Raw genomic sequence first — 21,613 nt, forward strand, 5'->3', positions numbered from 1 at the left:
ACCACTAATACTTCATTAAGTCTTAATGTTCAATTAAGTCCCCTCAAGGCCCAGATTATCTGTAACTCCCCACCTTGACACGGTCTCTCTTTCCTCTCTTCTATCAGTCCTCCATGTTCTCCTTACTCCTTACCTCCCACTACTGCTCACTCCACACTATCCGCTTGTTATTTCCTCAACACATCAAGTGTCCCAGAGTTTTGCTCTTGCTCTTTCCTCTGATGGAAAAGCTCTTCTCACATATAAATGTACAGCTCATGCTTTCACTCCCTTCTGGTCTCTGACCAGACGTCACCCTATCAGTAAAACCCTCCCTGACTTCCCTAACCAGATTCTTCTGGGGGCCGCGCCACCTGTGGGATCTTAGTTCCCCGACCAGCGATCGAACCTGGTCCCTTGGCAGTGAGAGCACGGAGTCCTAACCACTCGACCGCCAGGGAAGTCCCTCCCCTACGCTGATTTAAAATAGCATCCTCACTCTTCATTCCTGCTCTTTTCTCCACAGCATTTAGGACAAACGTTCTACATATTTTAATTTGTTGTGTGTGTTGCTCCATTGGAATGTAAGCTCTGTGAGGACAGGAATTTTTGTCTGGTTTGTGCACTGCTCTGTCTCCCATGCCTAAATATAGGAAAAGCCTACACCCCAGGCTCTTGGTGAAATCTTACTACCACCGCTGTGGAAGGGATAATCAGGATGAATCAGGAGGTATTTTCATGTCACTGTTCCATTCAGTTCGGACCTCTCTTCCCACTCATAATTCTCTCAGGGGAATTTGCCTGCCCTAACTTAGTAAAGTGTTCCAACTAACAAGCTCCTACAAAACTAAGCTAGCAGCAAATTAGGAGATGACAATTAGGGACTATTTATTGTGTAGGCATACAATCTGAAACTCCTTAATGTATTGCTGTATTGCAGGAGTATCATATTTGGTAAGAGGCAAGTCCTAAGGCTAGTACTTGACACAATGAACCTGTGTATAATTAACTAGTTAGGATGGTACTGTCTGAAAACAAAAGATAAGACAAGGAACATTAACAGATCAGAGAACAAAAATATGTATGCCTGCCACTAATGGGATACTTTCCATCTACAATGGATAAAGCCTCAATGACAGCACTTGAGATATTTAATTGGTTTTGGACAGTACTTTGGGCAGAACAATTATGTTCAAGCTATGTTAAATAAAAAGCTGGACAAAAAACAGTACTCCGTTTTGTAGGAAATCATTAATCTGGAAGCCTTATCCAAATGAGAACCAAGAGTAGCAACCACTACAGCAAAAAGAACTGATAATATTTATTATGTGTTGACTATGTTCTAAGCACTGTGTTAAGCATTTTACATACAAATTCATAGTTAATCTTCACAATTACCTCAACAGAAAGTTGCTGTTATTATTCTTTTTTAATTGAAGCATAGTGGATTTACAATGCTGTGTTAGTTTCCACTATACAGCAAGGTGATTCAGTTATACATATATTCTTTTTCAGATTCTTTTTCATCATAGATTATGACAAGCTATTGAATAAAAGGCACTGTTATTATTATTAACCCTTTTACAGATGAAAAAAATCAAGCCTCTTACGGTGAAATGACCTCTATATATCACAAACTTGCAGTTTGTGTGAGATGTGTGCTCTTGAGAGCCCTGGTCCCACCCTGCCACTCTGAGACCATTTCAGGAAATCAATGGGACCAAAACTATTTTCCTAGTAATACTAAGATTTTTTGCCTGTTCTACTCTTAATCTTATGCCCATTAAGTGTCTGCTGGTGGCTACATGATGTGTGATGATATCATTGCCCTTAAGGCTAATGAAGTGTGTACTTGTGTATTCCTGTATTGTAAAAATTTCTCAGTTTTAATTTCGAATATGGTAAATATTAACAGATATAGTTAGTCTATATAAGCAAAATCTCTTTGGGGTCTTCAATAATTTTTAGAGTGTAAATGGATGCTGATATCAGAAAGATTTGAGAACACTGCCATAGATCAATCCTACATACAGACTTGTGTAACCAACACTGCAGTTGAGATCCTGACCTAGATCCGTAACGATCGCCCTCATGCTGTCCCTTTATAATCACACCACTCCCCTCTTCTTTAATGTCCCTAACCCCTGGCAAACACTAATCTGTTATCTCTATAATTTTTCATTTGAGAACATTATAAACTGCCACAGTTTATGATAAAATAATTCATTTCTATGGATTATCCAGCCATTAACTTTAGAGCCCTATTTATTGCTTGAATTTGGAGGTCAATGGCCAAGACCCTTTAAAATTTGGTGATCTGAACACCATTCACTCACTACCTTCAGATCAGAGCCATAAAATAATTTATCAATTAGGTACTTCAAAAGTTATGGCAAAAAAAAAAAGTTATGGCTACTATAGAAATGGCAAATTTTAGTCTGGAAATATATGCATTTTTTTTTTTTTTTAATGATACAAGACACTTACAGACACATATTCAGGAATAGAAAGCTGATCTTCCGGAAGACCTTTTAGGTTCATATATTGGTCTTCTGTCAACTCAAAGTCACGCAGGCTTCGACGAATATCTCCAGCTTTCTCTCTTAGCTGAAGGTTTGTCTCTTCTAGTTGCTTCTGTCTCAATAAAATAGTTTCCATTTCTTGTTTCATTAGTTCTTGATATTTTCTACATTAGGAGAGAATGTATAGCAAGCTTAAAAAAATCACTGAGATCTAATTTTCTCAAAGTTCCTTTTTTATAGTAACATAAAATTAAGAAATGAGAAGCTTAATAGTATTTTTGGCTCCAGCTAAATGCTGACTTAACCAGTTAAACACGAAATGACAATGCTATACTAATTACTGAATGTGTAGCCACATAAATTATTAAATAGAAAATTAATGTTCTTAATAACGTTTAAAATTCAAATTATAAAATTATACATGTCTTCTCCTTAAGGTGTAAATCTTATATATCTGCTTTGGACCCTACTCATTAAAGTAATTTTCATTTGTCTTTATCCAGGTACTTCAAGGTATACCTCTTTAAGATGGCAACACTGAACCACCATAATGTATTCATTCAACCAATGAGGTAATGAAATCAGTAATCCACACATAATCAACCACCTTTCTCACGGAATCCATGTAGTACACATTGTTAGTTGCCCACCCAAAAATTTTGAGCAGGAAGGCACCCTCTGATTTTTCCCCCTCCTACTGTATCACTCCCATCAACATACAAACATGCTGTTATTCGTCCTGTCTTAAAATAAATGAACAAACAAGCTCCCACAATTTTTGACCCTCTTTCACTGCCCCTTTTGTTTCTCAAAAGTTTTCTGTATGTGCTCTCTTCAATGCCTTTCCTCTTAAACCCAGGCCAATCAGGTCTGGTAACATTCAGATTGCTAATGATCAATTCTCAGTTCTTTCCATCCCTATCAATAGCACTTGAGACATCTGATCTCTCCCTCCTTATACACTTTCTTCATCTGGCTTCCCAGACACCATATTTTTTTCCTCTTCATTTTTATCCTATTTTCTTGGTGGCACTTTCTCGGTCTTATTATCTAGTTTGCCTTAGTGTTGGAGTACTCAGTCCCCTCCTCTGTCTGTGTTCACTCCCTTGGGGAATTCATCCAGTCTCGTGACTTAAATACCATCTATATCCTAATGACTCCAGATTTATATCTCTAGATCAGACTTCTCATATACTTCCACATGGATTTCTAATACGACAACTCTAACTTAACATGTTCCAAATTGAACTCCTGCTCTTCTCTCACAAACCTATTCCGCTATGGTTTCAGCATCTTTAGGTTTGAATTTTATTTATTTATTTTTTTTATACAGCAGGTTCTTATTAGTTATCTATTTTATACATATTAGTGTATGTATGTCAATCCCAATCTCCCAATTCATCCCACCACCACCCCCAACCATCTTTAGTTGACAGCAACTTCCTCCCTTCATTTATTCAGGCCAAAAATGTTGGTACAATCCTTGGTTCCTCTTTCTCTCCTAAACCCCACATCTAATCCATTAGGACATCCTATCAACTCTACCTTCAAAATATATTCAGAATCCAACCACTTTTTACCACTATCAGCTATCAAGAGAATTACTGCAATAGTCTCCTACTGCCCTCTCCACTTCATTTAATTTGATCAGTGCCTAAAGAAATAGAGTAGAAGTCCTATTATCCAATGCAGTGGTTTTCAAAGTGTTATCCCCAAACCAGTAGCAGCATTAGCATCATCTGGGAACTTGGTAAAAATGCAAATTCTCAGGGCTCAACTCAAATCAGAATCTGAGGGTGGGACCCAACAATCTTTTTTCAGCCCGGCAGGTGGTTCTGGTGCATGCTAAAATTTGAGAACCACTTATCTAATGAGATAGTAGCTGATAATTGGTCTGATAATTTTTTAAAATATCAGTTAAAGAGTAAGATCTTATAAAGGGAAAAGACACCTACTTTACACATTTACAGCTAATTAAAATATAGACATAAACATTCATTGGCAACATTTTTTACGTAGGGTACAGATTTTTTGTAATATGGAGATATGCTTTGTTTTTCTGTAAATCATTTTTCATGATTTCCAAATCTGATTTCTTTACAATGGCAGGAGACCTTTTGAAAAGACACTTGGGAAATCTGAGGATACTTTTTATGGATTTGATTTTTGCCCCTAATCTCTAAACACCTCTTGCTTACACTTAATTTGATGATTTTTAGTCACTCACTTTCATTGAATCTTTCCAAAGAATTCATTATAGTTTGCAAAGAAATGACATATGTTTTTGTACTCATTTTAAAATATAATTTTAATTAAGTGTAAGTATGATTATGTAAGTATAATAAGTATGATTGGCATAGGCATATTTGAGAGTAAACACAACAGACTCTGGATAAACATACAACTGAGCTGGAGGAAGTATGTAGGCAGACAAAAGGTACATTAACCCAGAAGAATTCAGTGGGCCATAAGAATATATCAGTATGTTCTACAGAGCAAATGAAAAATTTAATCCAGACAGCCAGTTAAGTGGTGGTGAGTTTAGAGAGCTTCCATTGTCATTTATGGTTCACTGACACTGGCAATATTTGTTGAATGAATGTTGAATTCTGGCTTTTTGAATTTTGTGTACGTATCAAGTAGTTTTGTTTGTCAGTCTGGATGTAAAAATTATTACCGTCTTTGATTTAAGATTTCTCTATTTTAGCTTACAATCACATGCATGAATATGTAATGACATTACTAACTGCTAGACAGGTATTGCTACTTATTTATTTATTTATATATTTGCGGTACGCGGTCCTCTCACTGTTGTGGCCTCTCCCGTTGCGGAGCACAGGCTCCGGACAAGCAGGCTCAGCAGCCACGGCTCACGGGCCTACCGCTCTGTGGCATGTGGGATTTTCCCGGACTGAGGCACGAACCCGTGTCCCCTGCGTCGGCAGGTGGACTCTCAACCACTGCGCCACCAGGGAAGCCCGGTATTGCTGCTTTTTAAAACTTTTACCTGGCATCCTTTTGTTGAAAAGTCAATTGGTTTTCTAATCTCAATGTTAGTAGCTGCTTCTGGTGAAGTGCATCATTAAGCTTCTCTTCCAATTCTTCAATCTTAAAAAAGAGAAAAAGATAAATTATACGGTCAGTTCGCAAATTTATCATTTAATAAAACCTTCTGTTTGTTCATAAAAATGGTTGTTAAACTATGCTTTGGGGCTTCCCTGGTGGCGCAGTGGTTGAAAGTCTGCCTGCCGATGCAGGGGACATGGGTTTGTGCCCCAGTCTGGGAAGATCCCACATGCCGCGGAGCAGCTGGGCCCGTGAGCCATGGCCGCTGAGCCTGCGCGTCCGGAGCCTGCGCTCCACAACAGGAGAGGCCTCAACAGTGAGAGGCCCGCGTACCGCAACAAACAAACAAACAAAAAACAAAAAAACTATGCTTTGAATCTGCTGCCTTATGAATGTTTTCTTGCCAGGCTGTCATTAAGATCATCTTTTCCCGTTAATCTAATCTAAGTGAAAAACCCTTTGACAATTGGAATTTTTATGCTGGTGCCTCGCCCAGCTAATTATTTCCTGGCCAGACCCTGAATATATACCTCAGATCCATCTATAATCTCTGCCTACTATACATCTTCAATTGACTACATGGGTGTTGCTATAAATGTCCAAAATGAACCTAGTCATTACCCTCACCTATCTTATATTCCTTACATCTCCCTGGTCTCCAAAGCAAAAAAATCTGAGTCACGCATATTTGATATATCTCCTCCATTGCTTATTCTTATCTGACATCATTTTTATTTTTATTTTTCTTTCCATCTTTATTGGAGAATAATTGCTTTACAATGGTGTGTTAGTTTCTGCTTTATAGCAAAGTGAATCAGTCATACATATACATATGTTTCCATATCTCTTCCCTCTTGCGTCTCCCTCCCTCCAACCCTCCCTATCCCACCCCTCCAGGTGGTCACAAAGCACCGAGCTGATCTCCCTGTGCTATGCGGCTGCTTCCCACTAGCTATCTATTTTACGTTTGGTAGTGTATATATGTCCATGCCACTCTCTCACTTTGTCACAGCTTACCCTTGCCTCTCCCCATACACTCAAGTCCATTCTCTAGTAGGTCTATGTCTTTACTCCTGCCTTACCCCTAGGTTCTTCTTGACATTTTTTAAAATTAAATTCCATAGATATGTGTTAGCATACGGTATTTGTCTTTCTCTTTCTGACTTACTCCACTCTGTATGACAGACTCTAGGTCCATCCACCTCATTACAAATAGCTCATTTTCGTTTCTTTTTATGGCTGAGTAATATTCCATTGTATATATATGCCACATCTTTATCCATTCATCCGATGATGGACACTTAGGTTGTTTCCATCTCCTGCCTATTGTAAATAGAGCTGCAATGAACATTTTGGTACATGACTCATTTTGAATTATGGTTTTCTCAGGGTATATGCCCAGTAGTGGGATTGCTGGGTCGTATGGTAGTTCTATTTGTAGTTTTTTAAGGAACCTCCATACTGTTCTCCACAGTGGCTGTACCAATTCACATTCCCATCCGCAGTGCAAGAGTGTTCCCTTTTCTCCACACCCTCTCCAGCATTTATTGTTTCTAGATTTTTTGATGATGGCCATTCTGACTGGTGTGAGATGATAGCTCATTGTAGTTTTGATTTGCATTTCTCTAATGATTAATGATGTTAAGCATTCTTTCATGTGTTTGTTGGCAGTCTGTATATCTTCTTTGGAGAAATGTCTATTTAGGTCTTCTGCCCATTTTTGGATTGGGTTGTTTGTTTTTTTGTTATTGAGCTGCATGAGCTGCTTGTAAATTTTGGAAATTAATCCTTTGTCAGTTGCTTCATTTGCAAATATTTTCTCCCATTCTGAGGGTTCTCTTTTGGTCTTGTTTATGGTTTCCTTTGCTGTGCAAAAGCTTTGCAGTTTCCTTAGGTCCCATTTATTTTTGTTTTTATTTCCATTTCTCTAGGAGGTGGATCAAAAAGTATCTTGCTGTGATTTATGTCATAGAGTGTTCTGCCTATGTTTTCCTCTAAGAGTTTGATAGTTTATGGCCTTACATTTAGATCTTTAATCCATTTTGAGCTTAATTTTGAGTGATCTAATCTCATACTTTTACATGTACCTATCCAGTTTTCCCAGCACCACTTATTGAAGAGGCTGTCCTTTCTCCACTGTACATTCCTGCCTCCTTTATCAAAGATAAGGTGACCATATGTGCGTGGGTTTATCTCTGGGTTTTCTATCCTGTTCCATTGATCGATCTTTCTGTTTTTGTGCCACTACCATACTGTCTTGATTACTGTAGCTTTGTAGTACAGTCTGAAGTCAGGGAGCCTGATTCCTCCAGCTCTGTTTTTCATTCTCAAGATTGCTTTGGCTATTCGGGGTCTTTTGTGTTTCCATACAAATTGTGAAATTTTTTGTTCTAGTTCTGTGAAAAATGCCAGTGGTAGTTTGATAGGGATTGCATTGAATCTGTAGATTGCTTTGGGTAGTAGAGTCATTTTCACAATGTTGATTCTTCCAATCCAAGAACATGATATATCTCTCCATCTATTTGTATCATCTTTCATCAGTGTCTTATAATTTTCTCCAAACAGGTCTTTTGTCTCCTTAGGTAGGTTTATTCCTAGATATTTTATTCTTTTTGTTGCAATGGTAAATGGGAGTGTTTTCTTGATTTCACTTTCAGATTTTTCACCATTAGTGTACTGGAATGCAAGAGATTTCTGTGCATTAATTTTGTATCCTGCTACTTTACCAAATTCATTGATTAGCTGTAGTAGTTTTCTGGTAGCACCTTTAGGATTCTCTATGTATAGTATCATGTCATCTGCAAACAGTGACAGCTTTACTTCTTCTTTTCCGATTTGGATTCCTTTTATTTCCTTTTCTTCTCTGACTGCTGTGGCTAAAACTTCCAAAACTATGTTGAGTAAGAGTGGTGAGAGTGGGCAACCTTGTCTTGTTCATGATCTTAGTTGAAATGGTTTCAGTTTTTCACCATTGAGAACAATGTTGGCTGTGGGTTTGTCATATATGGCCTTTATTATGTTGAGGAAAGTTACCTCTATGCCTACTTTCTGTAGGGGGTTTATCATAAATGGGTGTTGAATTTTGTCGAAAGCTTTCTCTGCATCGATTGAGATGGCCATATTTTTTTTCTCCTTCAATTTGTTAATATGGTTTATCACATTGATTGATTTGCGTATATTGAAGAATCCTTGCATCCCTGGAATAAACCCCACTTGATCATGGTGTATGATCCTTTTAATGTGCTGTTGGATTCTGTTTGCTAGTATTTTGTTGAGGATTTTTGCATCTATGTTCATCAGTGATATTGGCCTGTAGTTTTCTTTCTTTGTGACATCCTTGTCTGGTTTTGGTATCAGGGTGATGGTGGCCTCGTAGAATGAGTTTGGGAGTGTTCCTCCCTCTGCTACATTTTGGAAGAGTTTGAGAAGGATAGGTGTTAGCTCTTCTCTAAATGTTTGATGGAATTTGCCTGTGAAGCTGTTTGGTCATGGGTTTTTGTCTGTTGGAAGATTTTTAATCACAGTTACAATTTCAGTGCTTGTGATTGGTGTGTTCATATTTTCTATTTCTTCCTGATTCATTCTTGGCAGGTTGTGCATTTCTAAGAATTTGTCCATTTCTTCTGGGTTGTCCATTTTATTGGCATAGAGTTGCTTGTAGTAATCTCTCATGATCTTTTTTATTTCTGCAGTGTCATTTGTTACTTCTCCTTTTTCATTTGTAATTCTATTGATTTGAGTCTTCTCCCTGTTTTTCTTGATGAGTCTGGCTAATGTTTTATCAATTTTGTTTATCTTCTCAAAGAACCAGCTTTTAGTTTTATTTAACTTTGCTGTTGTTTCCTTCATTTCTTTTTCATTTATTTCTGATCTGATCTTTATGATTTCTTTACTTCTGCTAACATTGGGGTTTTTTTGTTCCTCTTTCTCTAATTGCTTTAGGTGCAAGGTTAGGTTGTTTATTTGAGGTGTTTCCTGTTTCTTAAGGTAGGATTGTATTGCTATAAATTTCCCTCTTAGAACTGCTTTTGCTGCATCCCATAGGTTTTGGGTCGTCGTGTATCCATTGTCATTTGTTTCTAGGTAGCTTTTGATTTCCTCTTTGATTTCTTCAGTGATCACTTCGTTATTAAGTAGTGTATTGTTTAGCCTCCATGTGTTTGTATTTTTTACAGATCTTTTCCTGTAATTGATATCTAGTCTCATAGCGTTGTGGTCAGAAAAGATACTTGATACGATTTCAATTTTCTTAAATTTACCAAGGCTTGACTTGTGACCCAAGATATGATCTATCCTGGAGAATGTTCCATGAGCACTTGAGAAAAATGTGTATTCTGTTGTTTTTGGGTGGAATGTCCTATAAATATCAATTAAGTCCATCTTGTTTAATGTATCATTTAAAGCTTGTGTTTCCTTATTTATTTTCAGTTTGGATGATCTGTCCATTGGTGAAAGTGGGGTGTTAAAGTCTCCTACTATGAATGTGTTACTGTTGATTTCCCCTTTTATGGCTGTTAGTATTTGCCTTATGTATTGAGGTACTCCTATGTTAGGTGCATAAATATTTACAATTGTTATGTCTTCTTCTTGGATCGATCCCTTGATTATTATGTAGTGTCTTTCTTTGTCTCTTCTAATAGTCTTTATTTTAAAGTCTATTTTGTCTGATATGAGAATTGCTACTCCAGCTTTCTTTTGGTTTCCATTTGCATGGAATATCTTTTTCCATCCCCTCCCTTAGGTCTGAAGTGGGTCTCTTGTAGACAGCATATATATGGGTCTTGTTTTTGTATCCATTCAGCCAGTCTGTGTCTTTTGATGGGGGCATTTAATCCATTTACATTTAAGGTAATTATCGATATGTATGTTCCTATTCCCATTTTCTTAATTGTTTTGGGTTTGTTATTATAGGTCTTTTCCTTCTCTTGTGTTTCTTGCCTAGAGAAGATCCTTTAGCATTTGTTGTAAAGCTGGTTTGGTGGTGCTGAACTCTCTCAGCTTTTGCTTTTCTGTAAAGGTTTTAATTTCTCCATCAAATCTGAATGAGATCCTTGCTGGGTAGAGTAATCTTGGTTGTAGGTTTTTCTCCTTCATCACTTTAAATATGTCCTGCCAGTCCCTTCTGGCTTGCAGAGTTTCTGCTGAAAGATCAGCTGTTAACCTTATGGGGATTCCCTTGTGTGTTATTTGTTTTTCCCTTGCTGCTTTTAATATGTTTTTTTTGTATTTAATTTTTGACAGTTTGATTAATATGTGTCTTGGCGTGTTTCTCCTTGGATTTTTCTTGTATGGGACGCTCTGTGCTTCCTGGACTTAACTATTTCCTTTCCCATATTAGGGAAGTTTTCAAATATAATCTCTTCAAATATTTTCTCAGTCCCTTTCTTTTTCTCTTCTTCTTCTAGAACCGCTACATTCGAATGTTTGTGCATTTAATGTTGTCCCAGAAGTCTCTGAGACTGTCCTCAGTTATTTTCATTCTTTTTTCTTTATTCTGCTCTGCAGCAGTTATTTCCACTACTTTATCTTCTAGGTCACTTATCCGTTCTTCTGCCTCAGTTATTCTGCTATTGATCCCTTCTAGAGTATTCTTAATTTCATTTATTGTGTTGTTCATCGTTGCTTGTTTCATATTTAGTTCTTCTAGGTCCTTGTTAAATGTTTCTTGCATTTTCTCTATTCTATTTCCAAGATTTTGCATCATCTTTACTATCATTTTTCTGAATTCTTTTTCAGGTAGACTGCCTATTTCCTCTCATTTGTTAGGTCTGGTGGGTTTTTATCTTGCTCCTTCATCTGCTGTGTGTTTTTCTGTCTTCTCATTTTGCTTATCTTACTGTGTTCGGGATCTCCTTTTTGCAGGCTCCAGGTTCGTAGTTCCCATTGTTTTTGGTGTCTGTCCCCAGTGGCTAAAGTTGATTCAGTGGGTTGTGTAGGCTTCCTGGTGGAGGGGACTAGTGCCTGTGTTCTGGTGGATGCAGCCGGATCTTGTCTTTCTGGTGGGCAGGTTCACATCTGGTGGTGTGTTTTTGGGTGTCTGTGGAGTTACTATAATTTTAGGCAGCCTCTCTTTTAATGGGCGGGGTTGTGTTCCTGTCTTGCTAGTTGTTTGGCATAGGGTGTCCAGCACTGTAGCTTGCTGGTCGTTGAGTGAAGCTGGGTGTTGGTGTTGAGATGGAGATCTCTGGGAGAATTCTGCCATTTGATATTATGTGGAGCTGGGAGGTCCCTTGTGGACCAGTGTCCTGAAGTTGGCTCTCCCATCTCAGAGGCACAGCACTGACTCCTGGCTGCAGCACCAGAGCCTTTCATCCACACAGCTCAGAACAAAAGGGAGAAAAAGTAGAAAGAAAGAAAGAAAGAGGATAAAAGAAAATAAAGGTAAAACAGAAGTTATTAAAATAGAAAAATATTAAAAAAATTTTTTTTAAAGTAAAAAAAGAAAAAAAAACAACGGATGGATAGAACCCTAGGACAAATGGTGAAAGCAAAGCTATACAGACAAAATCTCACACAGAGGCGTACACGTGCACACTCAGAAAAAGTGGAAAAGGGGAAAAAATAATAAATCTCGCTCTCAAAGTCCACCTCCTCAATTTGGGATGGTTCGTTGTCTATTCATGTATTCTACAGATGCGGGGTACATCAAGTTGATCGTGGAGATTTAATCTGCTGCTCCTGAGGCTGCTGGGAGAGATTTCCCTTTCTCTTCTTTGTTCTCACAGCTCCCGGGGTTCAGCTTTGGATTTGGCCCCGCCTCTGCATGTAGGCCGTTGGAGGGCATCTGTTCTTTGCTCAGACAGGACGGGGTTAAAGAAGCCACTGATTCGGGGGCTCCGGCTCACTCAGTCCGGGGGGAGGGAGGGGTACAGAGTGTGGGGTGAGCCCGCGGCGCCAGAGGCTGGTGTGACGTTGCAGCAGCCTGAGGCGCGCCAGGCATTCTCCCAGGGAAGTTGTCCCTGGATCCTGGGACCCTGGCAGTGGCGGGCTGCACAGGCTCCCCAGAACAGAGGTGTGGAGAGTGACCTGTGATAGCACACAGGCTTCTTCGTGGCGGCAGCCTTAGTGTCTCACGCCCGTCTCTGGTGTCTGCGTTGTTAGCCGCGGCTTGTGCCCGTCTCTGGAGCTCCTTTAAGGAGCGCTCTTAATCCCCTCTCCTTGCGCACCAGGAAACAAAAAGGGAAGAAAAAGTCTCTTGTCTCTCTGGCAGCTCCAGGCTTTTTCCTGGCCTCCCTCCTGGCTAGCCGTGGTGCACTAACCGCTTCAGGCTGTGTTCACGCAGCCAACCCCAGTCCTCTCCATGTGATCCGACCGAAGCCCCAGCTTCAGCTCCCAGCCCCGCCCGCCCCAGCGGGTGAGCAGACAAGCCTCTCGGGCTGGTGAGTGCTGGTCGGCCCTGTTCCTCTGTGTGGAAATCTCTCCACTTTGCCCTCCGCACCCCTGCGGCTGTGCTCTCCTATGCGGCTCTGAAGCTCCCCCACCTCCGCCACCCACAGGTTCCGCCCGCGAAGGGGCTTCTAGTGTGTGGAAACCTTTCCTCCTTCACAGCTCCCTCTCACTGGTGCAGGTCCCATTCCTATCCTTTTGTCTCGGTTTATTCTTTTTTCTTTTGCCCTACCCAGGTCCATGGGGGAGTTTCTTGCCTTTTGGGAGGTCTGAGGTCTTCTGCCAGCATTCAGTAGGTGTTCTGTAGGAGTTGTTCCATGTGTAGATGTATTTCTGGTGTATCTGTGGGGAGGAAGGTGATCTCCAGGTCTTACTCTTCCACCATCTTCCCCCTCTTCTGACATCACTGTTTTTATTGTTGAGTTTATTCCGTAAAAAGCTGTCAGAACTATACCATCCTCTTTAATACCCAGTGACAAGTCTTCAGTTAGACCCCTGTCATCTCTCACCTGGATTATTATAATGGTTTCCTAACTGGTTTCCCTGCTTTCAGTTTTGTCAATCTCCAAAACTATCTTCCTTTATCTTATCTTTTAAAAATGCTATCAAAAATTTATTTCCCCAGTTTTAAATCCTTCAGAGGGTCCTCACTGTCTTCAGAATAAATTCCAAACCTAATGGCATACTATACTAATCTTTCTTGATCTGGCCCTTCCCTACCATGTCTCTCATCCCTCGCTTAAAAGAAAACTCTGTTCCAGCAAAAGTAAGTGCTTGCCATTTCCCCAATATGCTGTGCTCCCTCTTAAGCCTCCATGCACCTGAGTTCACTCTTAGACTATTTAAAAAATTCTTTACTCTTTCCCTTTCAACCCAGGCAGTTCTTGTTCACCTTTTAAAATATGCAGGTTAATTTAACAGTCAGTCCTTAATATATTCAAGTGAATTCCTTTCGCGTCATCAAATTATCCTTCTCTACTGAACTATTCCTGTCATTAAACAAACATGTTTTTGTCTCCCATTAAAAAACCCAACAAATCACACTCCCTTGATCCCACCACTTCCTCTGCCACAGTACCATTTTCTGTGCTCATCATCAGAGCAAAACTTCCATATGGTTTTTGTCCCACACTATTCCAGTAACAATTCTCGTTAAAGTTATGAATCCCATCCATAATGCCCAGTCCAATGGTTATTTCTGCGTATTTATCTTACTTGACGCATGATTTGGCAGAGCTGACCACTCCATCCTCTTTCACCTTATGTGATACTCCTCCTGGTTTTCCTGCTTAACTCACTGGACCCTCTCAAGGTTCTCAGGTTCCTTTGCTGGATTTCCTTCTTTTAACCCATTTCTAATATTTGACTACTCCTTGACTTGGTTTGGGGCCCTCTACTCTCCCCACGTAATGCCATCAAATCCCATAGCTTTAAGTGGCACCTACATGCTGATGTATATTACGTGTGTGCGCCCCCCCCCCACACACACACTCCCTGGTCATGGACTGTCCTCTAAAGTCAGAGCGACAATTCTATTTACGAGTCTAATGGGTGGACATTTAAAGTTTAACATATTCAAAACAGAACTTAAACTTTATCTCCTATATCAGTTTTCTCCCAGACTTCTATTTCTCAATAAACGGCTCCAGGTGATGAAGCCAAGAAGTTAGGAGTCTTACGTAAGGCAATAGCCTAATACTGTCTTCCTCTTCTACCTTACCTGCTCTTAGTCTAATTACTTCACCAACATTTTGAAAATAAAAATCAGGACATGTCACTCCAGCCGCCCAAAATCTGCAAATGGCTTCTCTGTTACATAATCTAAAGCAAGGGTTAATATACCATGGTGATGGGCCAAATCCAGCCCATGTCCTGTTCCTGATTATCCACGAGCTAAGAATAGGTTTTACATTTATAAAGTTGCTAAAAGGAAAAAAAAAAAAAAAAGAAGAATATGTGATAGACCATATGTGGCCTGCAAAGCATAAAATATTTACTGTCTGGCCCAGGCCTCTACAGAGAAAGTTTGCTGACTCCCTATCCAAAGCAGAAAACTCCCACTGCTGAGCAATGTCACGTCACATATCTTGTAGATATCTTGTTTAATTGTTGTTTAATCATGTCTCTCACTTGAATGTGATCTCCATAAAAAAGGGACTCTGTCATATTTACTGCTATATTCCTGGCAACATGTCTCAATAAAAATCTTAAATCAACAAAAGATAACCACACTCCTCATAATTACTATTTTGCAAATCAAGAAAACTGTTACCACAAGGAGAAACTTCCGTTTTTTCCAGGGTTAGAACTTCTACAATTTTAACTGACTTTTAGATTAAGTCCCTCAACTCAGAGACAGTCAAGCTAGGGAGATTCACTCCTCCATTTCCAAGCAATAAAGAACCCACAGATCTCCAATGAGAGATAAACCAAGAGAGATTTTGGCATTTAAAAACTGACAAGCAAGAAGAATGAGGAAGAAAGGAGTAAGGAGGGGAATAAGGAAAGCGATTTAGGTAGCAATAAGTGGGGATAAAAGTGTAAAGCTAACAATCCTCTAAGATTAGGAAGTTTGGCCTGAGCGGCTCACCTTCCCAGTGCTCTCAGTCGGCAAGCAGCTGAGTGGGGAGGGGGAATCCATGCTTTTTAAGTTTCCTGGGACCAACCTGCTTCTGTCAAATCAACATGGGTCAAGACATTCTTAGTGATAAACTGTACCACCAGTAATAAGCTATAATAAACATAAGCATTGTACCCTTGCCATACTGGTGTGGAGAGAAGTTATATTATATAGATTCACATATTTCCGAACTAAAAAAGACCTTGATGAATGGAAAAAACTGTTACTTGTCTCCCAACATCAAGTTTTCCCCTCCTTCTCAGGTAACTCTGGTTTTTATTAGAGACAACAATCTGTCCAGTTAAAGACTTACACTTCCCAGCTTCCCACTCCAACCATTATCATGGAGCTATAGTCTTGGGAGGGAAATTTATTTTTGTAATGCTAGAATGTGACATTTTCATCTTCGTATCCCTGATGTTCAATGTACTGGTAAGCTTTGGAGAATGAATGAGTGGCTAAAAATACTGTTTCTTCATCAATCCCAGACTCACACTTTTCCACATTTTTCATCTCTGAAGCTGGAGTGCGTCTTACAAACTACAGCACATAACAGTTTAACTTGGCAGTGTTTAACGCTAGCAATACACATAGTGGTCCGTCTTCCAATCCAGGTGGCTTGGATTTGACGAATTAAGGAAGAGTAATTCTTCTACCATATAATACTTCTTCCCATATTTGACAGCAAATATATTACCCCAAGGGGTCTCTAAGCAGGACAACCCTAGTGCTCATAGACAAAAAACACAGGAATGTAGAGCAGGCAGCTACTCTGGAGAGCAATTTGGAAGTACACTTAAATTAAGTAGACATATACCCTGTGAGCCAGAAATTCCACTCCTTAGTATATATGTCAAAGAAATGTTCACACCAGGTCCAGAAGAGGAATGTCTAAAGAAGGCCACGCTGCATGTGGTGGCAAGGAGCTAGAGGCACCCTGGGTGCCTATCGCTGCGGGAATGGGTGGACGGATGGGAAGACACACACCTGAACTGTGTAGCTGCTGGAAGCAAAGGACTAGACTTGCACGTGGTAACATGAAGGATCTTAAAAACCGCACTGAGTTGAAAGGGAAAACTATAAAAGAAATAAAATCTAAAACAAAACATGCAATTCAGATTTATGTAAAGGTAAAAAATAAGAAAAATACTCGTGTTCAAGATAAATGTTTATAATAACCATAAGTTGAGTATAACCTTTAAAAATTGTGAATCACTATGTTGTACACTTGAAACTTATATAATACTGTAAATTGACTGTACCTCAATAATTTTTTTTAAAGAATAAATGTTAAAAGGAAAAAATAAACATAGAGAAAGGGAGGAAGAGAAATGAATTATGGGAATAAAAAGAATAAATGTACAAAATAAGAAGTGATCTTGCAAGGATCAATGATGACTGTGTGTCATAAGCTCAGGAATATGACTAACTTAATCTTCTACATTTTCAGCCCAACCAGAAAACCACAAAAGTAAAAAACTATACTAAGCACCATGGGATACAATAATAATAATATACAGTGCTGAATAAATATAACTACTATTATTTATTATATACCAGGCATCTAAGAGCTTATGTGCCTTGATTAATTTAATCCTCCAACAACTCCATGAAGTAAAAACTATGATTATTCTTATTTTACAGGAAATCAGGGAAAAAAAACTTAAGGAATTTGCTCAAGGTAACTATAAGGGCTGGGATTCAAACTCAAACTGTGTGTGTCTGGAACTGCAGCTCTGATCTGTTATACCAGAAAGCCTCTCATGAATAAACCACCATGCCAATAATGTAAACGTTACATTTTAAAAAGGAGAGAAGCTATTTATAACCAAGCACAATGCAAGCTGAAAACAAATAATTTAAAAAGTGGCCAAACGAAATGTAATTTTCAATGTGGTATACAGTTGGCACTTAATAGAATATTTGTTGACTGAGTGGGTAGATTAACAAGTGGGATACTACCTCAGGCTTCTTCAATGACTTCCATTGAAGGAGGTCTTAAGGATAGAGATACATGAGCCAGTAACACTGTGGCAGTCCATTTGAAGAGTAAAAACAATATGACTAAGGGAAAAGAATGGGAAACGACAGGATACACTGATAAAATACCAAGTGACCTAGTCTAGGTAGGTGACTTCATAAAGAACCTAAAAGGAAGTCTTAGGAGGTTTACTTGGATGGAGCATAGGCATTAGACTTCTTGGTGTTAATCCCACCAGGCTCCATCACTTCCATCTGAATGGCCTTGGTAAGCTATTAACCAGTTATGGTTCTGTTTTTTTCAACAGCAAAATGAGGTTAAGTCACTCAGTTAAGAAACAGCTGAGCACTTACTAGGTGCCAGGGACAGTTCTAAGTGCTGGAGATACAACAGGGACTACAAAGAAGTCCCTGTCCTCAGGATCCTTACACTTTATTAAGAGAGACAAATACCCAACAAACAAGGCAGGTAGTCCTATGAGCATAGATGTAAGGCACAGAAAATAAGCAGAGTGAAAAAAATGAGAATATTATTTTAGTTAATAACAGCAACAATGACTAATACTTATTGTGTGCTTACTAAATATCAGTCTAACTTATTCTATTGATTCATTTAATAAGAGAGGTCAGAGAAGATCTCCCTAAAAGCTCCTACACCTCAAAGAGCTGTATGGCTTAAATGAGATAATACATGAAAAAGCTCACAGAACAGGGTCTGGCACAGAATAAGCACTCAATAAATGTTAGCTACTAATATATATATTTAAATGTACCTAAATGATTTCTTTACATCATCAAGACCTTGGGATTTAGGACATTTCATTTTCCTAGAGAGGCATGGTCAAGAAATTTTTCTAGCAGCATGATACTTATACATAGGCAAGAACTAACCAAGACTGACTTAACAAGAGAGAAGGTAAATATAACTGAAACAAAATGGGGAGGGGAGGAGATAGGAAGAGGTGGGATCAAGAGCAAAGATGGAGGGTTTACTACTGGAAAGAAAAGACTTTCTCAGAAGACAGAAGTAGTAAGAGTTACAATGTTTATCCTGTCTTTCTGAAATCACTGTAAATTTTTTATAACTAGCGACAACTTTACCAGGCCTTACATAAAACACTCCGTAACTGTAAATAAACACACAAGGCAGAAAAACAAGGACTAGGGCGTCCCTTGTTACTTGGCAGATACCACTTGTTAAAGAATAGGGTAAGTGAATTTGTTACACTTGGTACTATGACACAGTAACTATCAAAGAGCAAGATATAAAGAAACCAAATCTCCATGCTAGAGGACTAAACAGATTCAGTAATGTAATAATGATCTTGATTCTCCCTATCCAACTAGTCACATCAGGGCTAATTCTCCAAGAAGCAGAAAAAACTTGGCCAGAAAAAAAACACTGGAGAAAATATACCTCACACATAGTACATTCAAAAAACTGAGCCTAGGGGCTTCCCTGGTGGCACAGTGGTTGAGAGTCCACCTGCCGATGCAGGGGACACAGGTTCGTGCCCCGGTCTGGGAAGATCCCACATGCCGTGGAGCGGCTGGGCCCGTGAGCCATGGCCGCTGAGCCTGTGCGTCCGGAGCCTGTGCTCCGCAACGGGAGAGGCCACAACAGTGAGAGGCCCGCGTATCGCAAAAAAAGAAAAAAAAAACAAAAACTGAGCCTACAGAAGCAATTCATCCCTGCCCACCTTTAAGTCACCCCTTCTTTCAAGACTTTTTATTTGGTACACAGAACTATTATTCACTTCCCTTCTCCTTTTATTTTACTTATTTATTTAATAAATTTATTTATTTATTTTATTTTTGCTTTGGGTCTTCACTGCTGTGGGCAGTTTTTCTCTAGTTGCGGTGCGCGGGCTTGTTGCGGTGGCTTCTCTTGTTGTGGAGTGCGGGCTCTAGGTACGCGGGCTTCAGTAGTTGTGGCTCACGGGCTCTAGAGCACAGGCTCAGTAGTTGTGGCGCACAGGCTTAGCTGCTCCGCGGCATGTGGGATCTTTCCGGACCAGGTCTTGAACCCGTGTCCCCTGCATTGGCAGGTGGATTCTTAACCACTGCGCCACCGGGGAAGCCCCCCTTCTCTTTTTAAAAACAGTTTTTTTAAACTATGCAAGAAAATATAATTATTTTCTTGATATTTTAAATTTATCATTTCAAGTTCAGATTACATAAACTTAATTCTTACATATCTGCAGTTTCAAGACAATAAAGCACACAGACAGCAAATTTACACATGATCTTACCTTTGTAAGATAATCAACCTTCAAATTGTCGATCATCATATTTTTCTGTGATAGCTCTATTTTCAGTAACTGAATATTATGAAGCAGTTCTTTCCGTTCAATTAGCTGCTTGGTGATTTTGACTTTACCGTCTCTCTCTTCTGATGAGGAAATATCATCTGTAGGAACTGTTGTTTCTAAACTAATATCTTCAGATTCCAGAGAGCTAGAGATGTTCAGTGTTTTTGATGGCTTGGCAACTTTTCGAGACATTTTTAATTATTATGGGTCACTTTTCTTCTCCAATTCTATTTCAATTTTCTGTAGATTAAAAAATATTGATTTAAACGTACTCAAACATTCTCTATGGAAAGCATAAAGTATATCAAAGAGATACTAAGGGTTCCCTAAGTAAATATTAGGCAAACTGGAGGACCCCAAATCTAGGGCAGATTGGTTAAGTTACTGCTCAAATCAAACATATTAAATCAAACTCATTAAGTCTTATTCTAAAACATACTTTTTTTAAAATTAATTTTTCTTGGCATATAGTTGCTTTACAATGCTTTTTTTTTTTTTTTAACCCATACTTTTGATGAATAGAAAACCCAGTTCCTGGGGGCAAGACTCTTACTTGGAGTAAACAAAGAAATGTATGAGATAAACAATAAAGCCCTAAATCGCTAGTACCCAGGAATACTACTAATAAAAGCAGCACATGTTGAAGATAGAGAAGTTTCTTCTGAGTTGGTCAGAGGAAGGTTATACAGAGGTAGGACTTAGAATCTTGAAGGATTTGGAAAGGAGTAATAAAAACGGAAAATCATTCACGTATTAAGGTTGGTATAGAAGTGTTGAAAGTGTAAAACAACAGAGGGACATAGTAGTAGTCAGCCTGGGCCAAGCCCATGAGAATCTGAGTAGTGACTCCAAACACAAACACACAGAAGGGTTGTCCCTTATACATAATCAAGACTGTGGAGGACCTTGAATGTTTCAGTATGTTCGAAATTTATTCTACAGGCAATGAGGCATCAGTTTTTTTTAAAAGGGAAATAGTGAGATAAAATTTTTTTATAGACTTGCAGATAGCAAAATGAAAACAAGAGTGTAAAAGACACATTCCTCGAACTCCTTACCCTTTCACAAAAATGTCAGCAACTCCCTCGTTTTAATACTACACGATATAATAAATTACGGTATTGTAGATACCAGTTTTTCTAAACTGAACGATTAGAAAAAAGGTGTGTGGAAGGGAAACCTAAGAACTCTGACTGGATCGGCTTCCCTCGTTTTTAAAGGGAAAGGGATAAGGAAAGGCGAAATCAAAGACAGGCAACATCACCTGGGATACAAAGGGTCCGGGACTGGCACTGCCCACACGTGCGGCGTGAAGAATAAAACCCGAATTTGGCAGCATCAGAAGATTCCTTGTCCCAGGCAAAAAAGGTAGGGGCGAGCCGTGAGCTACCTGGAAAGCTTCAATTACTCCACGTCGCAGGCTAGAGAAGCCGCCACTGCCGCTACTTTAGGTGAGCTGAAGGTGTCTCCAGACAGCAGCTCGAGGTGCAGTCTCTTAACGACAAATCACAGGTCGGTGACCGTTAGCACCCGTAACCAAAATAACCATTTCCGCACAGTGAGGAAGCTGCAGCAGGCAGACGCCCACGCTACCGGAACTCAGCCCTCCCGCGTCCACCCTGGCGCGGGAAGCAATGCATGCTGGGAGATGGAGTCCGGAGGCGGCCCCGCTCAATTCGCGGGCGGAAATGGCTCCGGGCTCCTCCCATCTACCCGCTTTCGCCCAATCCTCGCAGCCCTCAGAGAGC

General features: G+C 39.5%; 1 protein-coding gene across 8 annotated transcripts in view; it reads right to left on the reverse strand.

Annotated features, from left to right (window-relative positions):
• Nucleotides 1-21,613, reverse strand: part of PIBF1 (progesterone immunomodulatory binding factor 1) — a 226,777-nt gene that overhangs the window by 204,818 nt on the left and 346 nt on the right. For 2 of the 8 annotated variants that reach the window (XM_089899452.1, XM_022577054.3), the window contains exons 1-4: nt 21,130-21,482; nt 19,806-20,105; nt 5,509-5,609; nt 2,467-2,665 (exon numbers count right to left, since the gene is read on the reverse strand). In XM_089899452.1, the coding sequence (XP_089755578.1) occupies nt 2,467-2,665; nt 5,509-5,609; nt 19,806-20,057 (552 nt within the window). In that variant the 5' untranslated portion in view covers nt 20,058-20,105; nt 21,130-21,482. Of the gene's footprint in view, nt 1-2,466; nt 2,666-5,508; nt 5,610-19,805; nt 20,106-21,129; nt 21,487-21,613 lie in introns of those variants that run through there. The other 6 variants (XR_002645063.3, XM_022577055.3, XM_089899451.1 and 3 more) reach the window with 6 other exon arrangements.

The sequence above is a fragment of the Delphinapterus leucas genome, chromosome 18, assembly GCF_059928025.1.
Source record: "Delphinapterus leucas isolate spDelLeu-1000000601 "Yukka" chromosome 18, BTC_Dleu_Yukka2, whole genome shotgun sequence".
Lineage (NCBI taxonomy): Eukaryota > Metazoa > Chordata > Mammalia > Artiodactyla > Monodontidae > Delphinapterus > Delphinapterus leucas.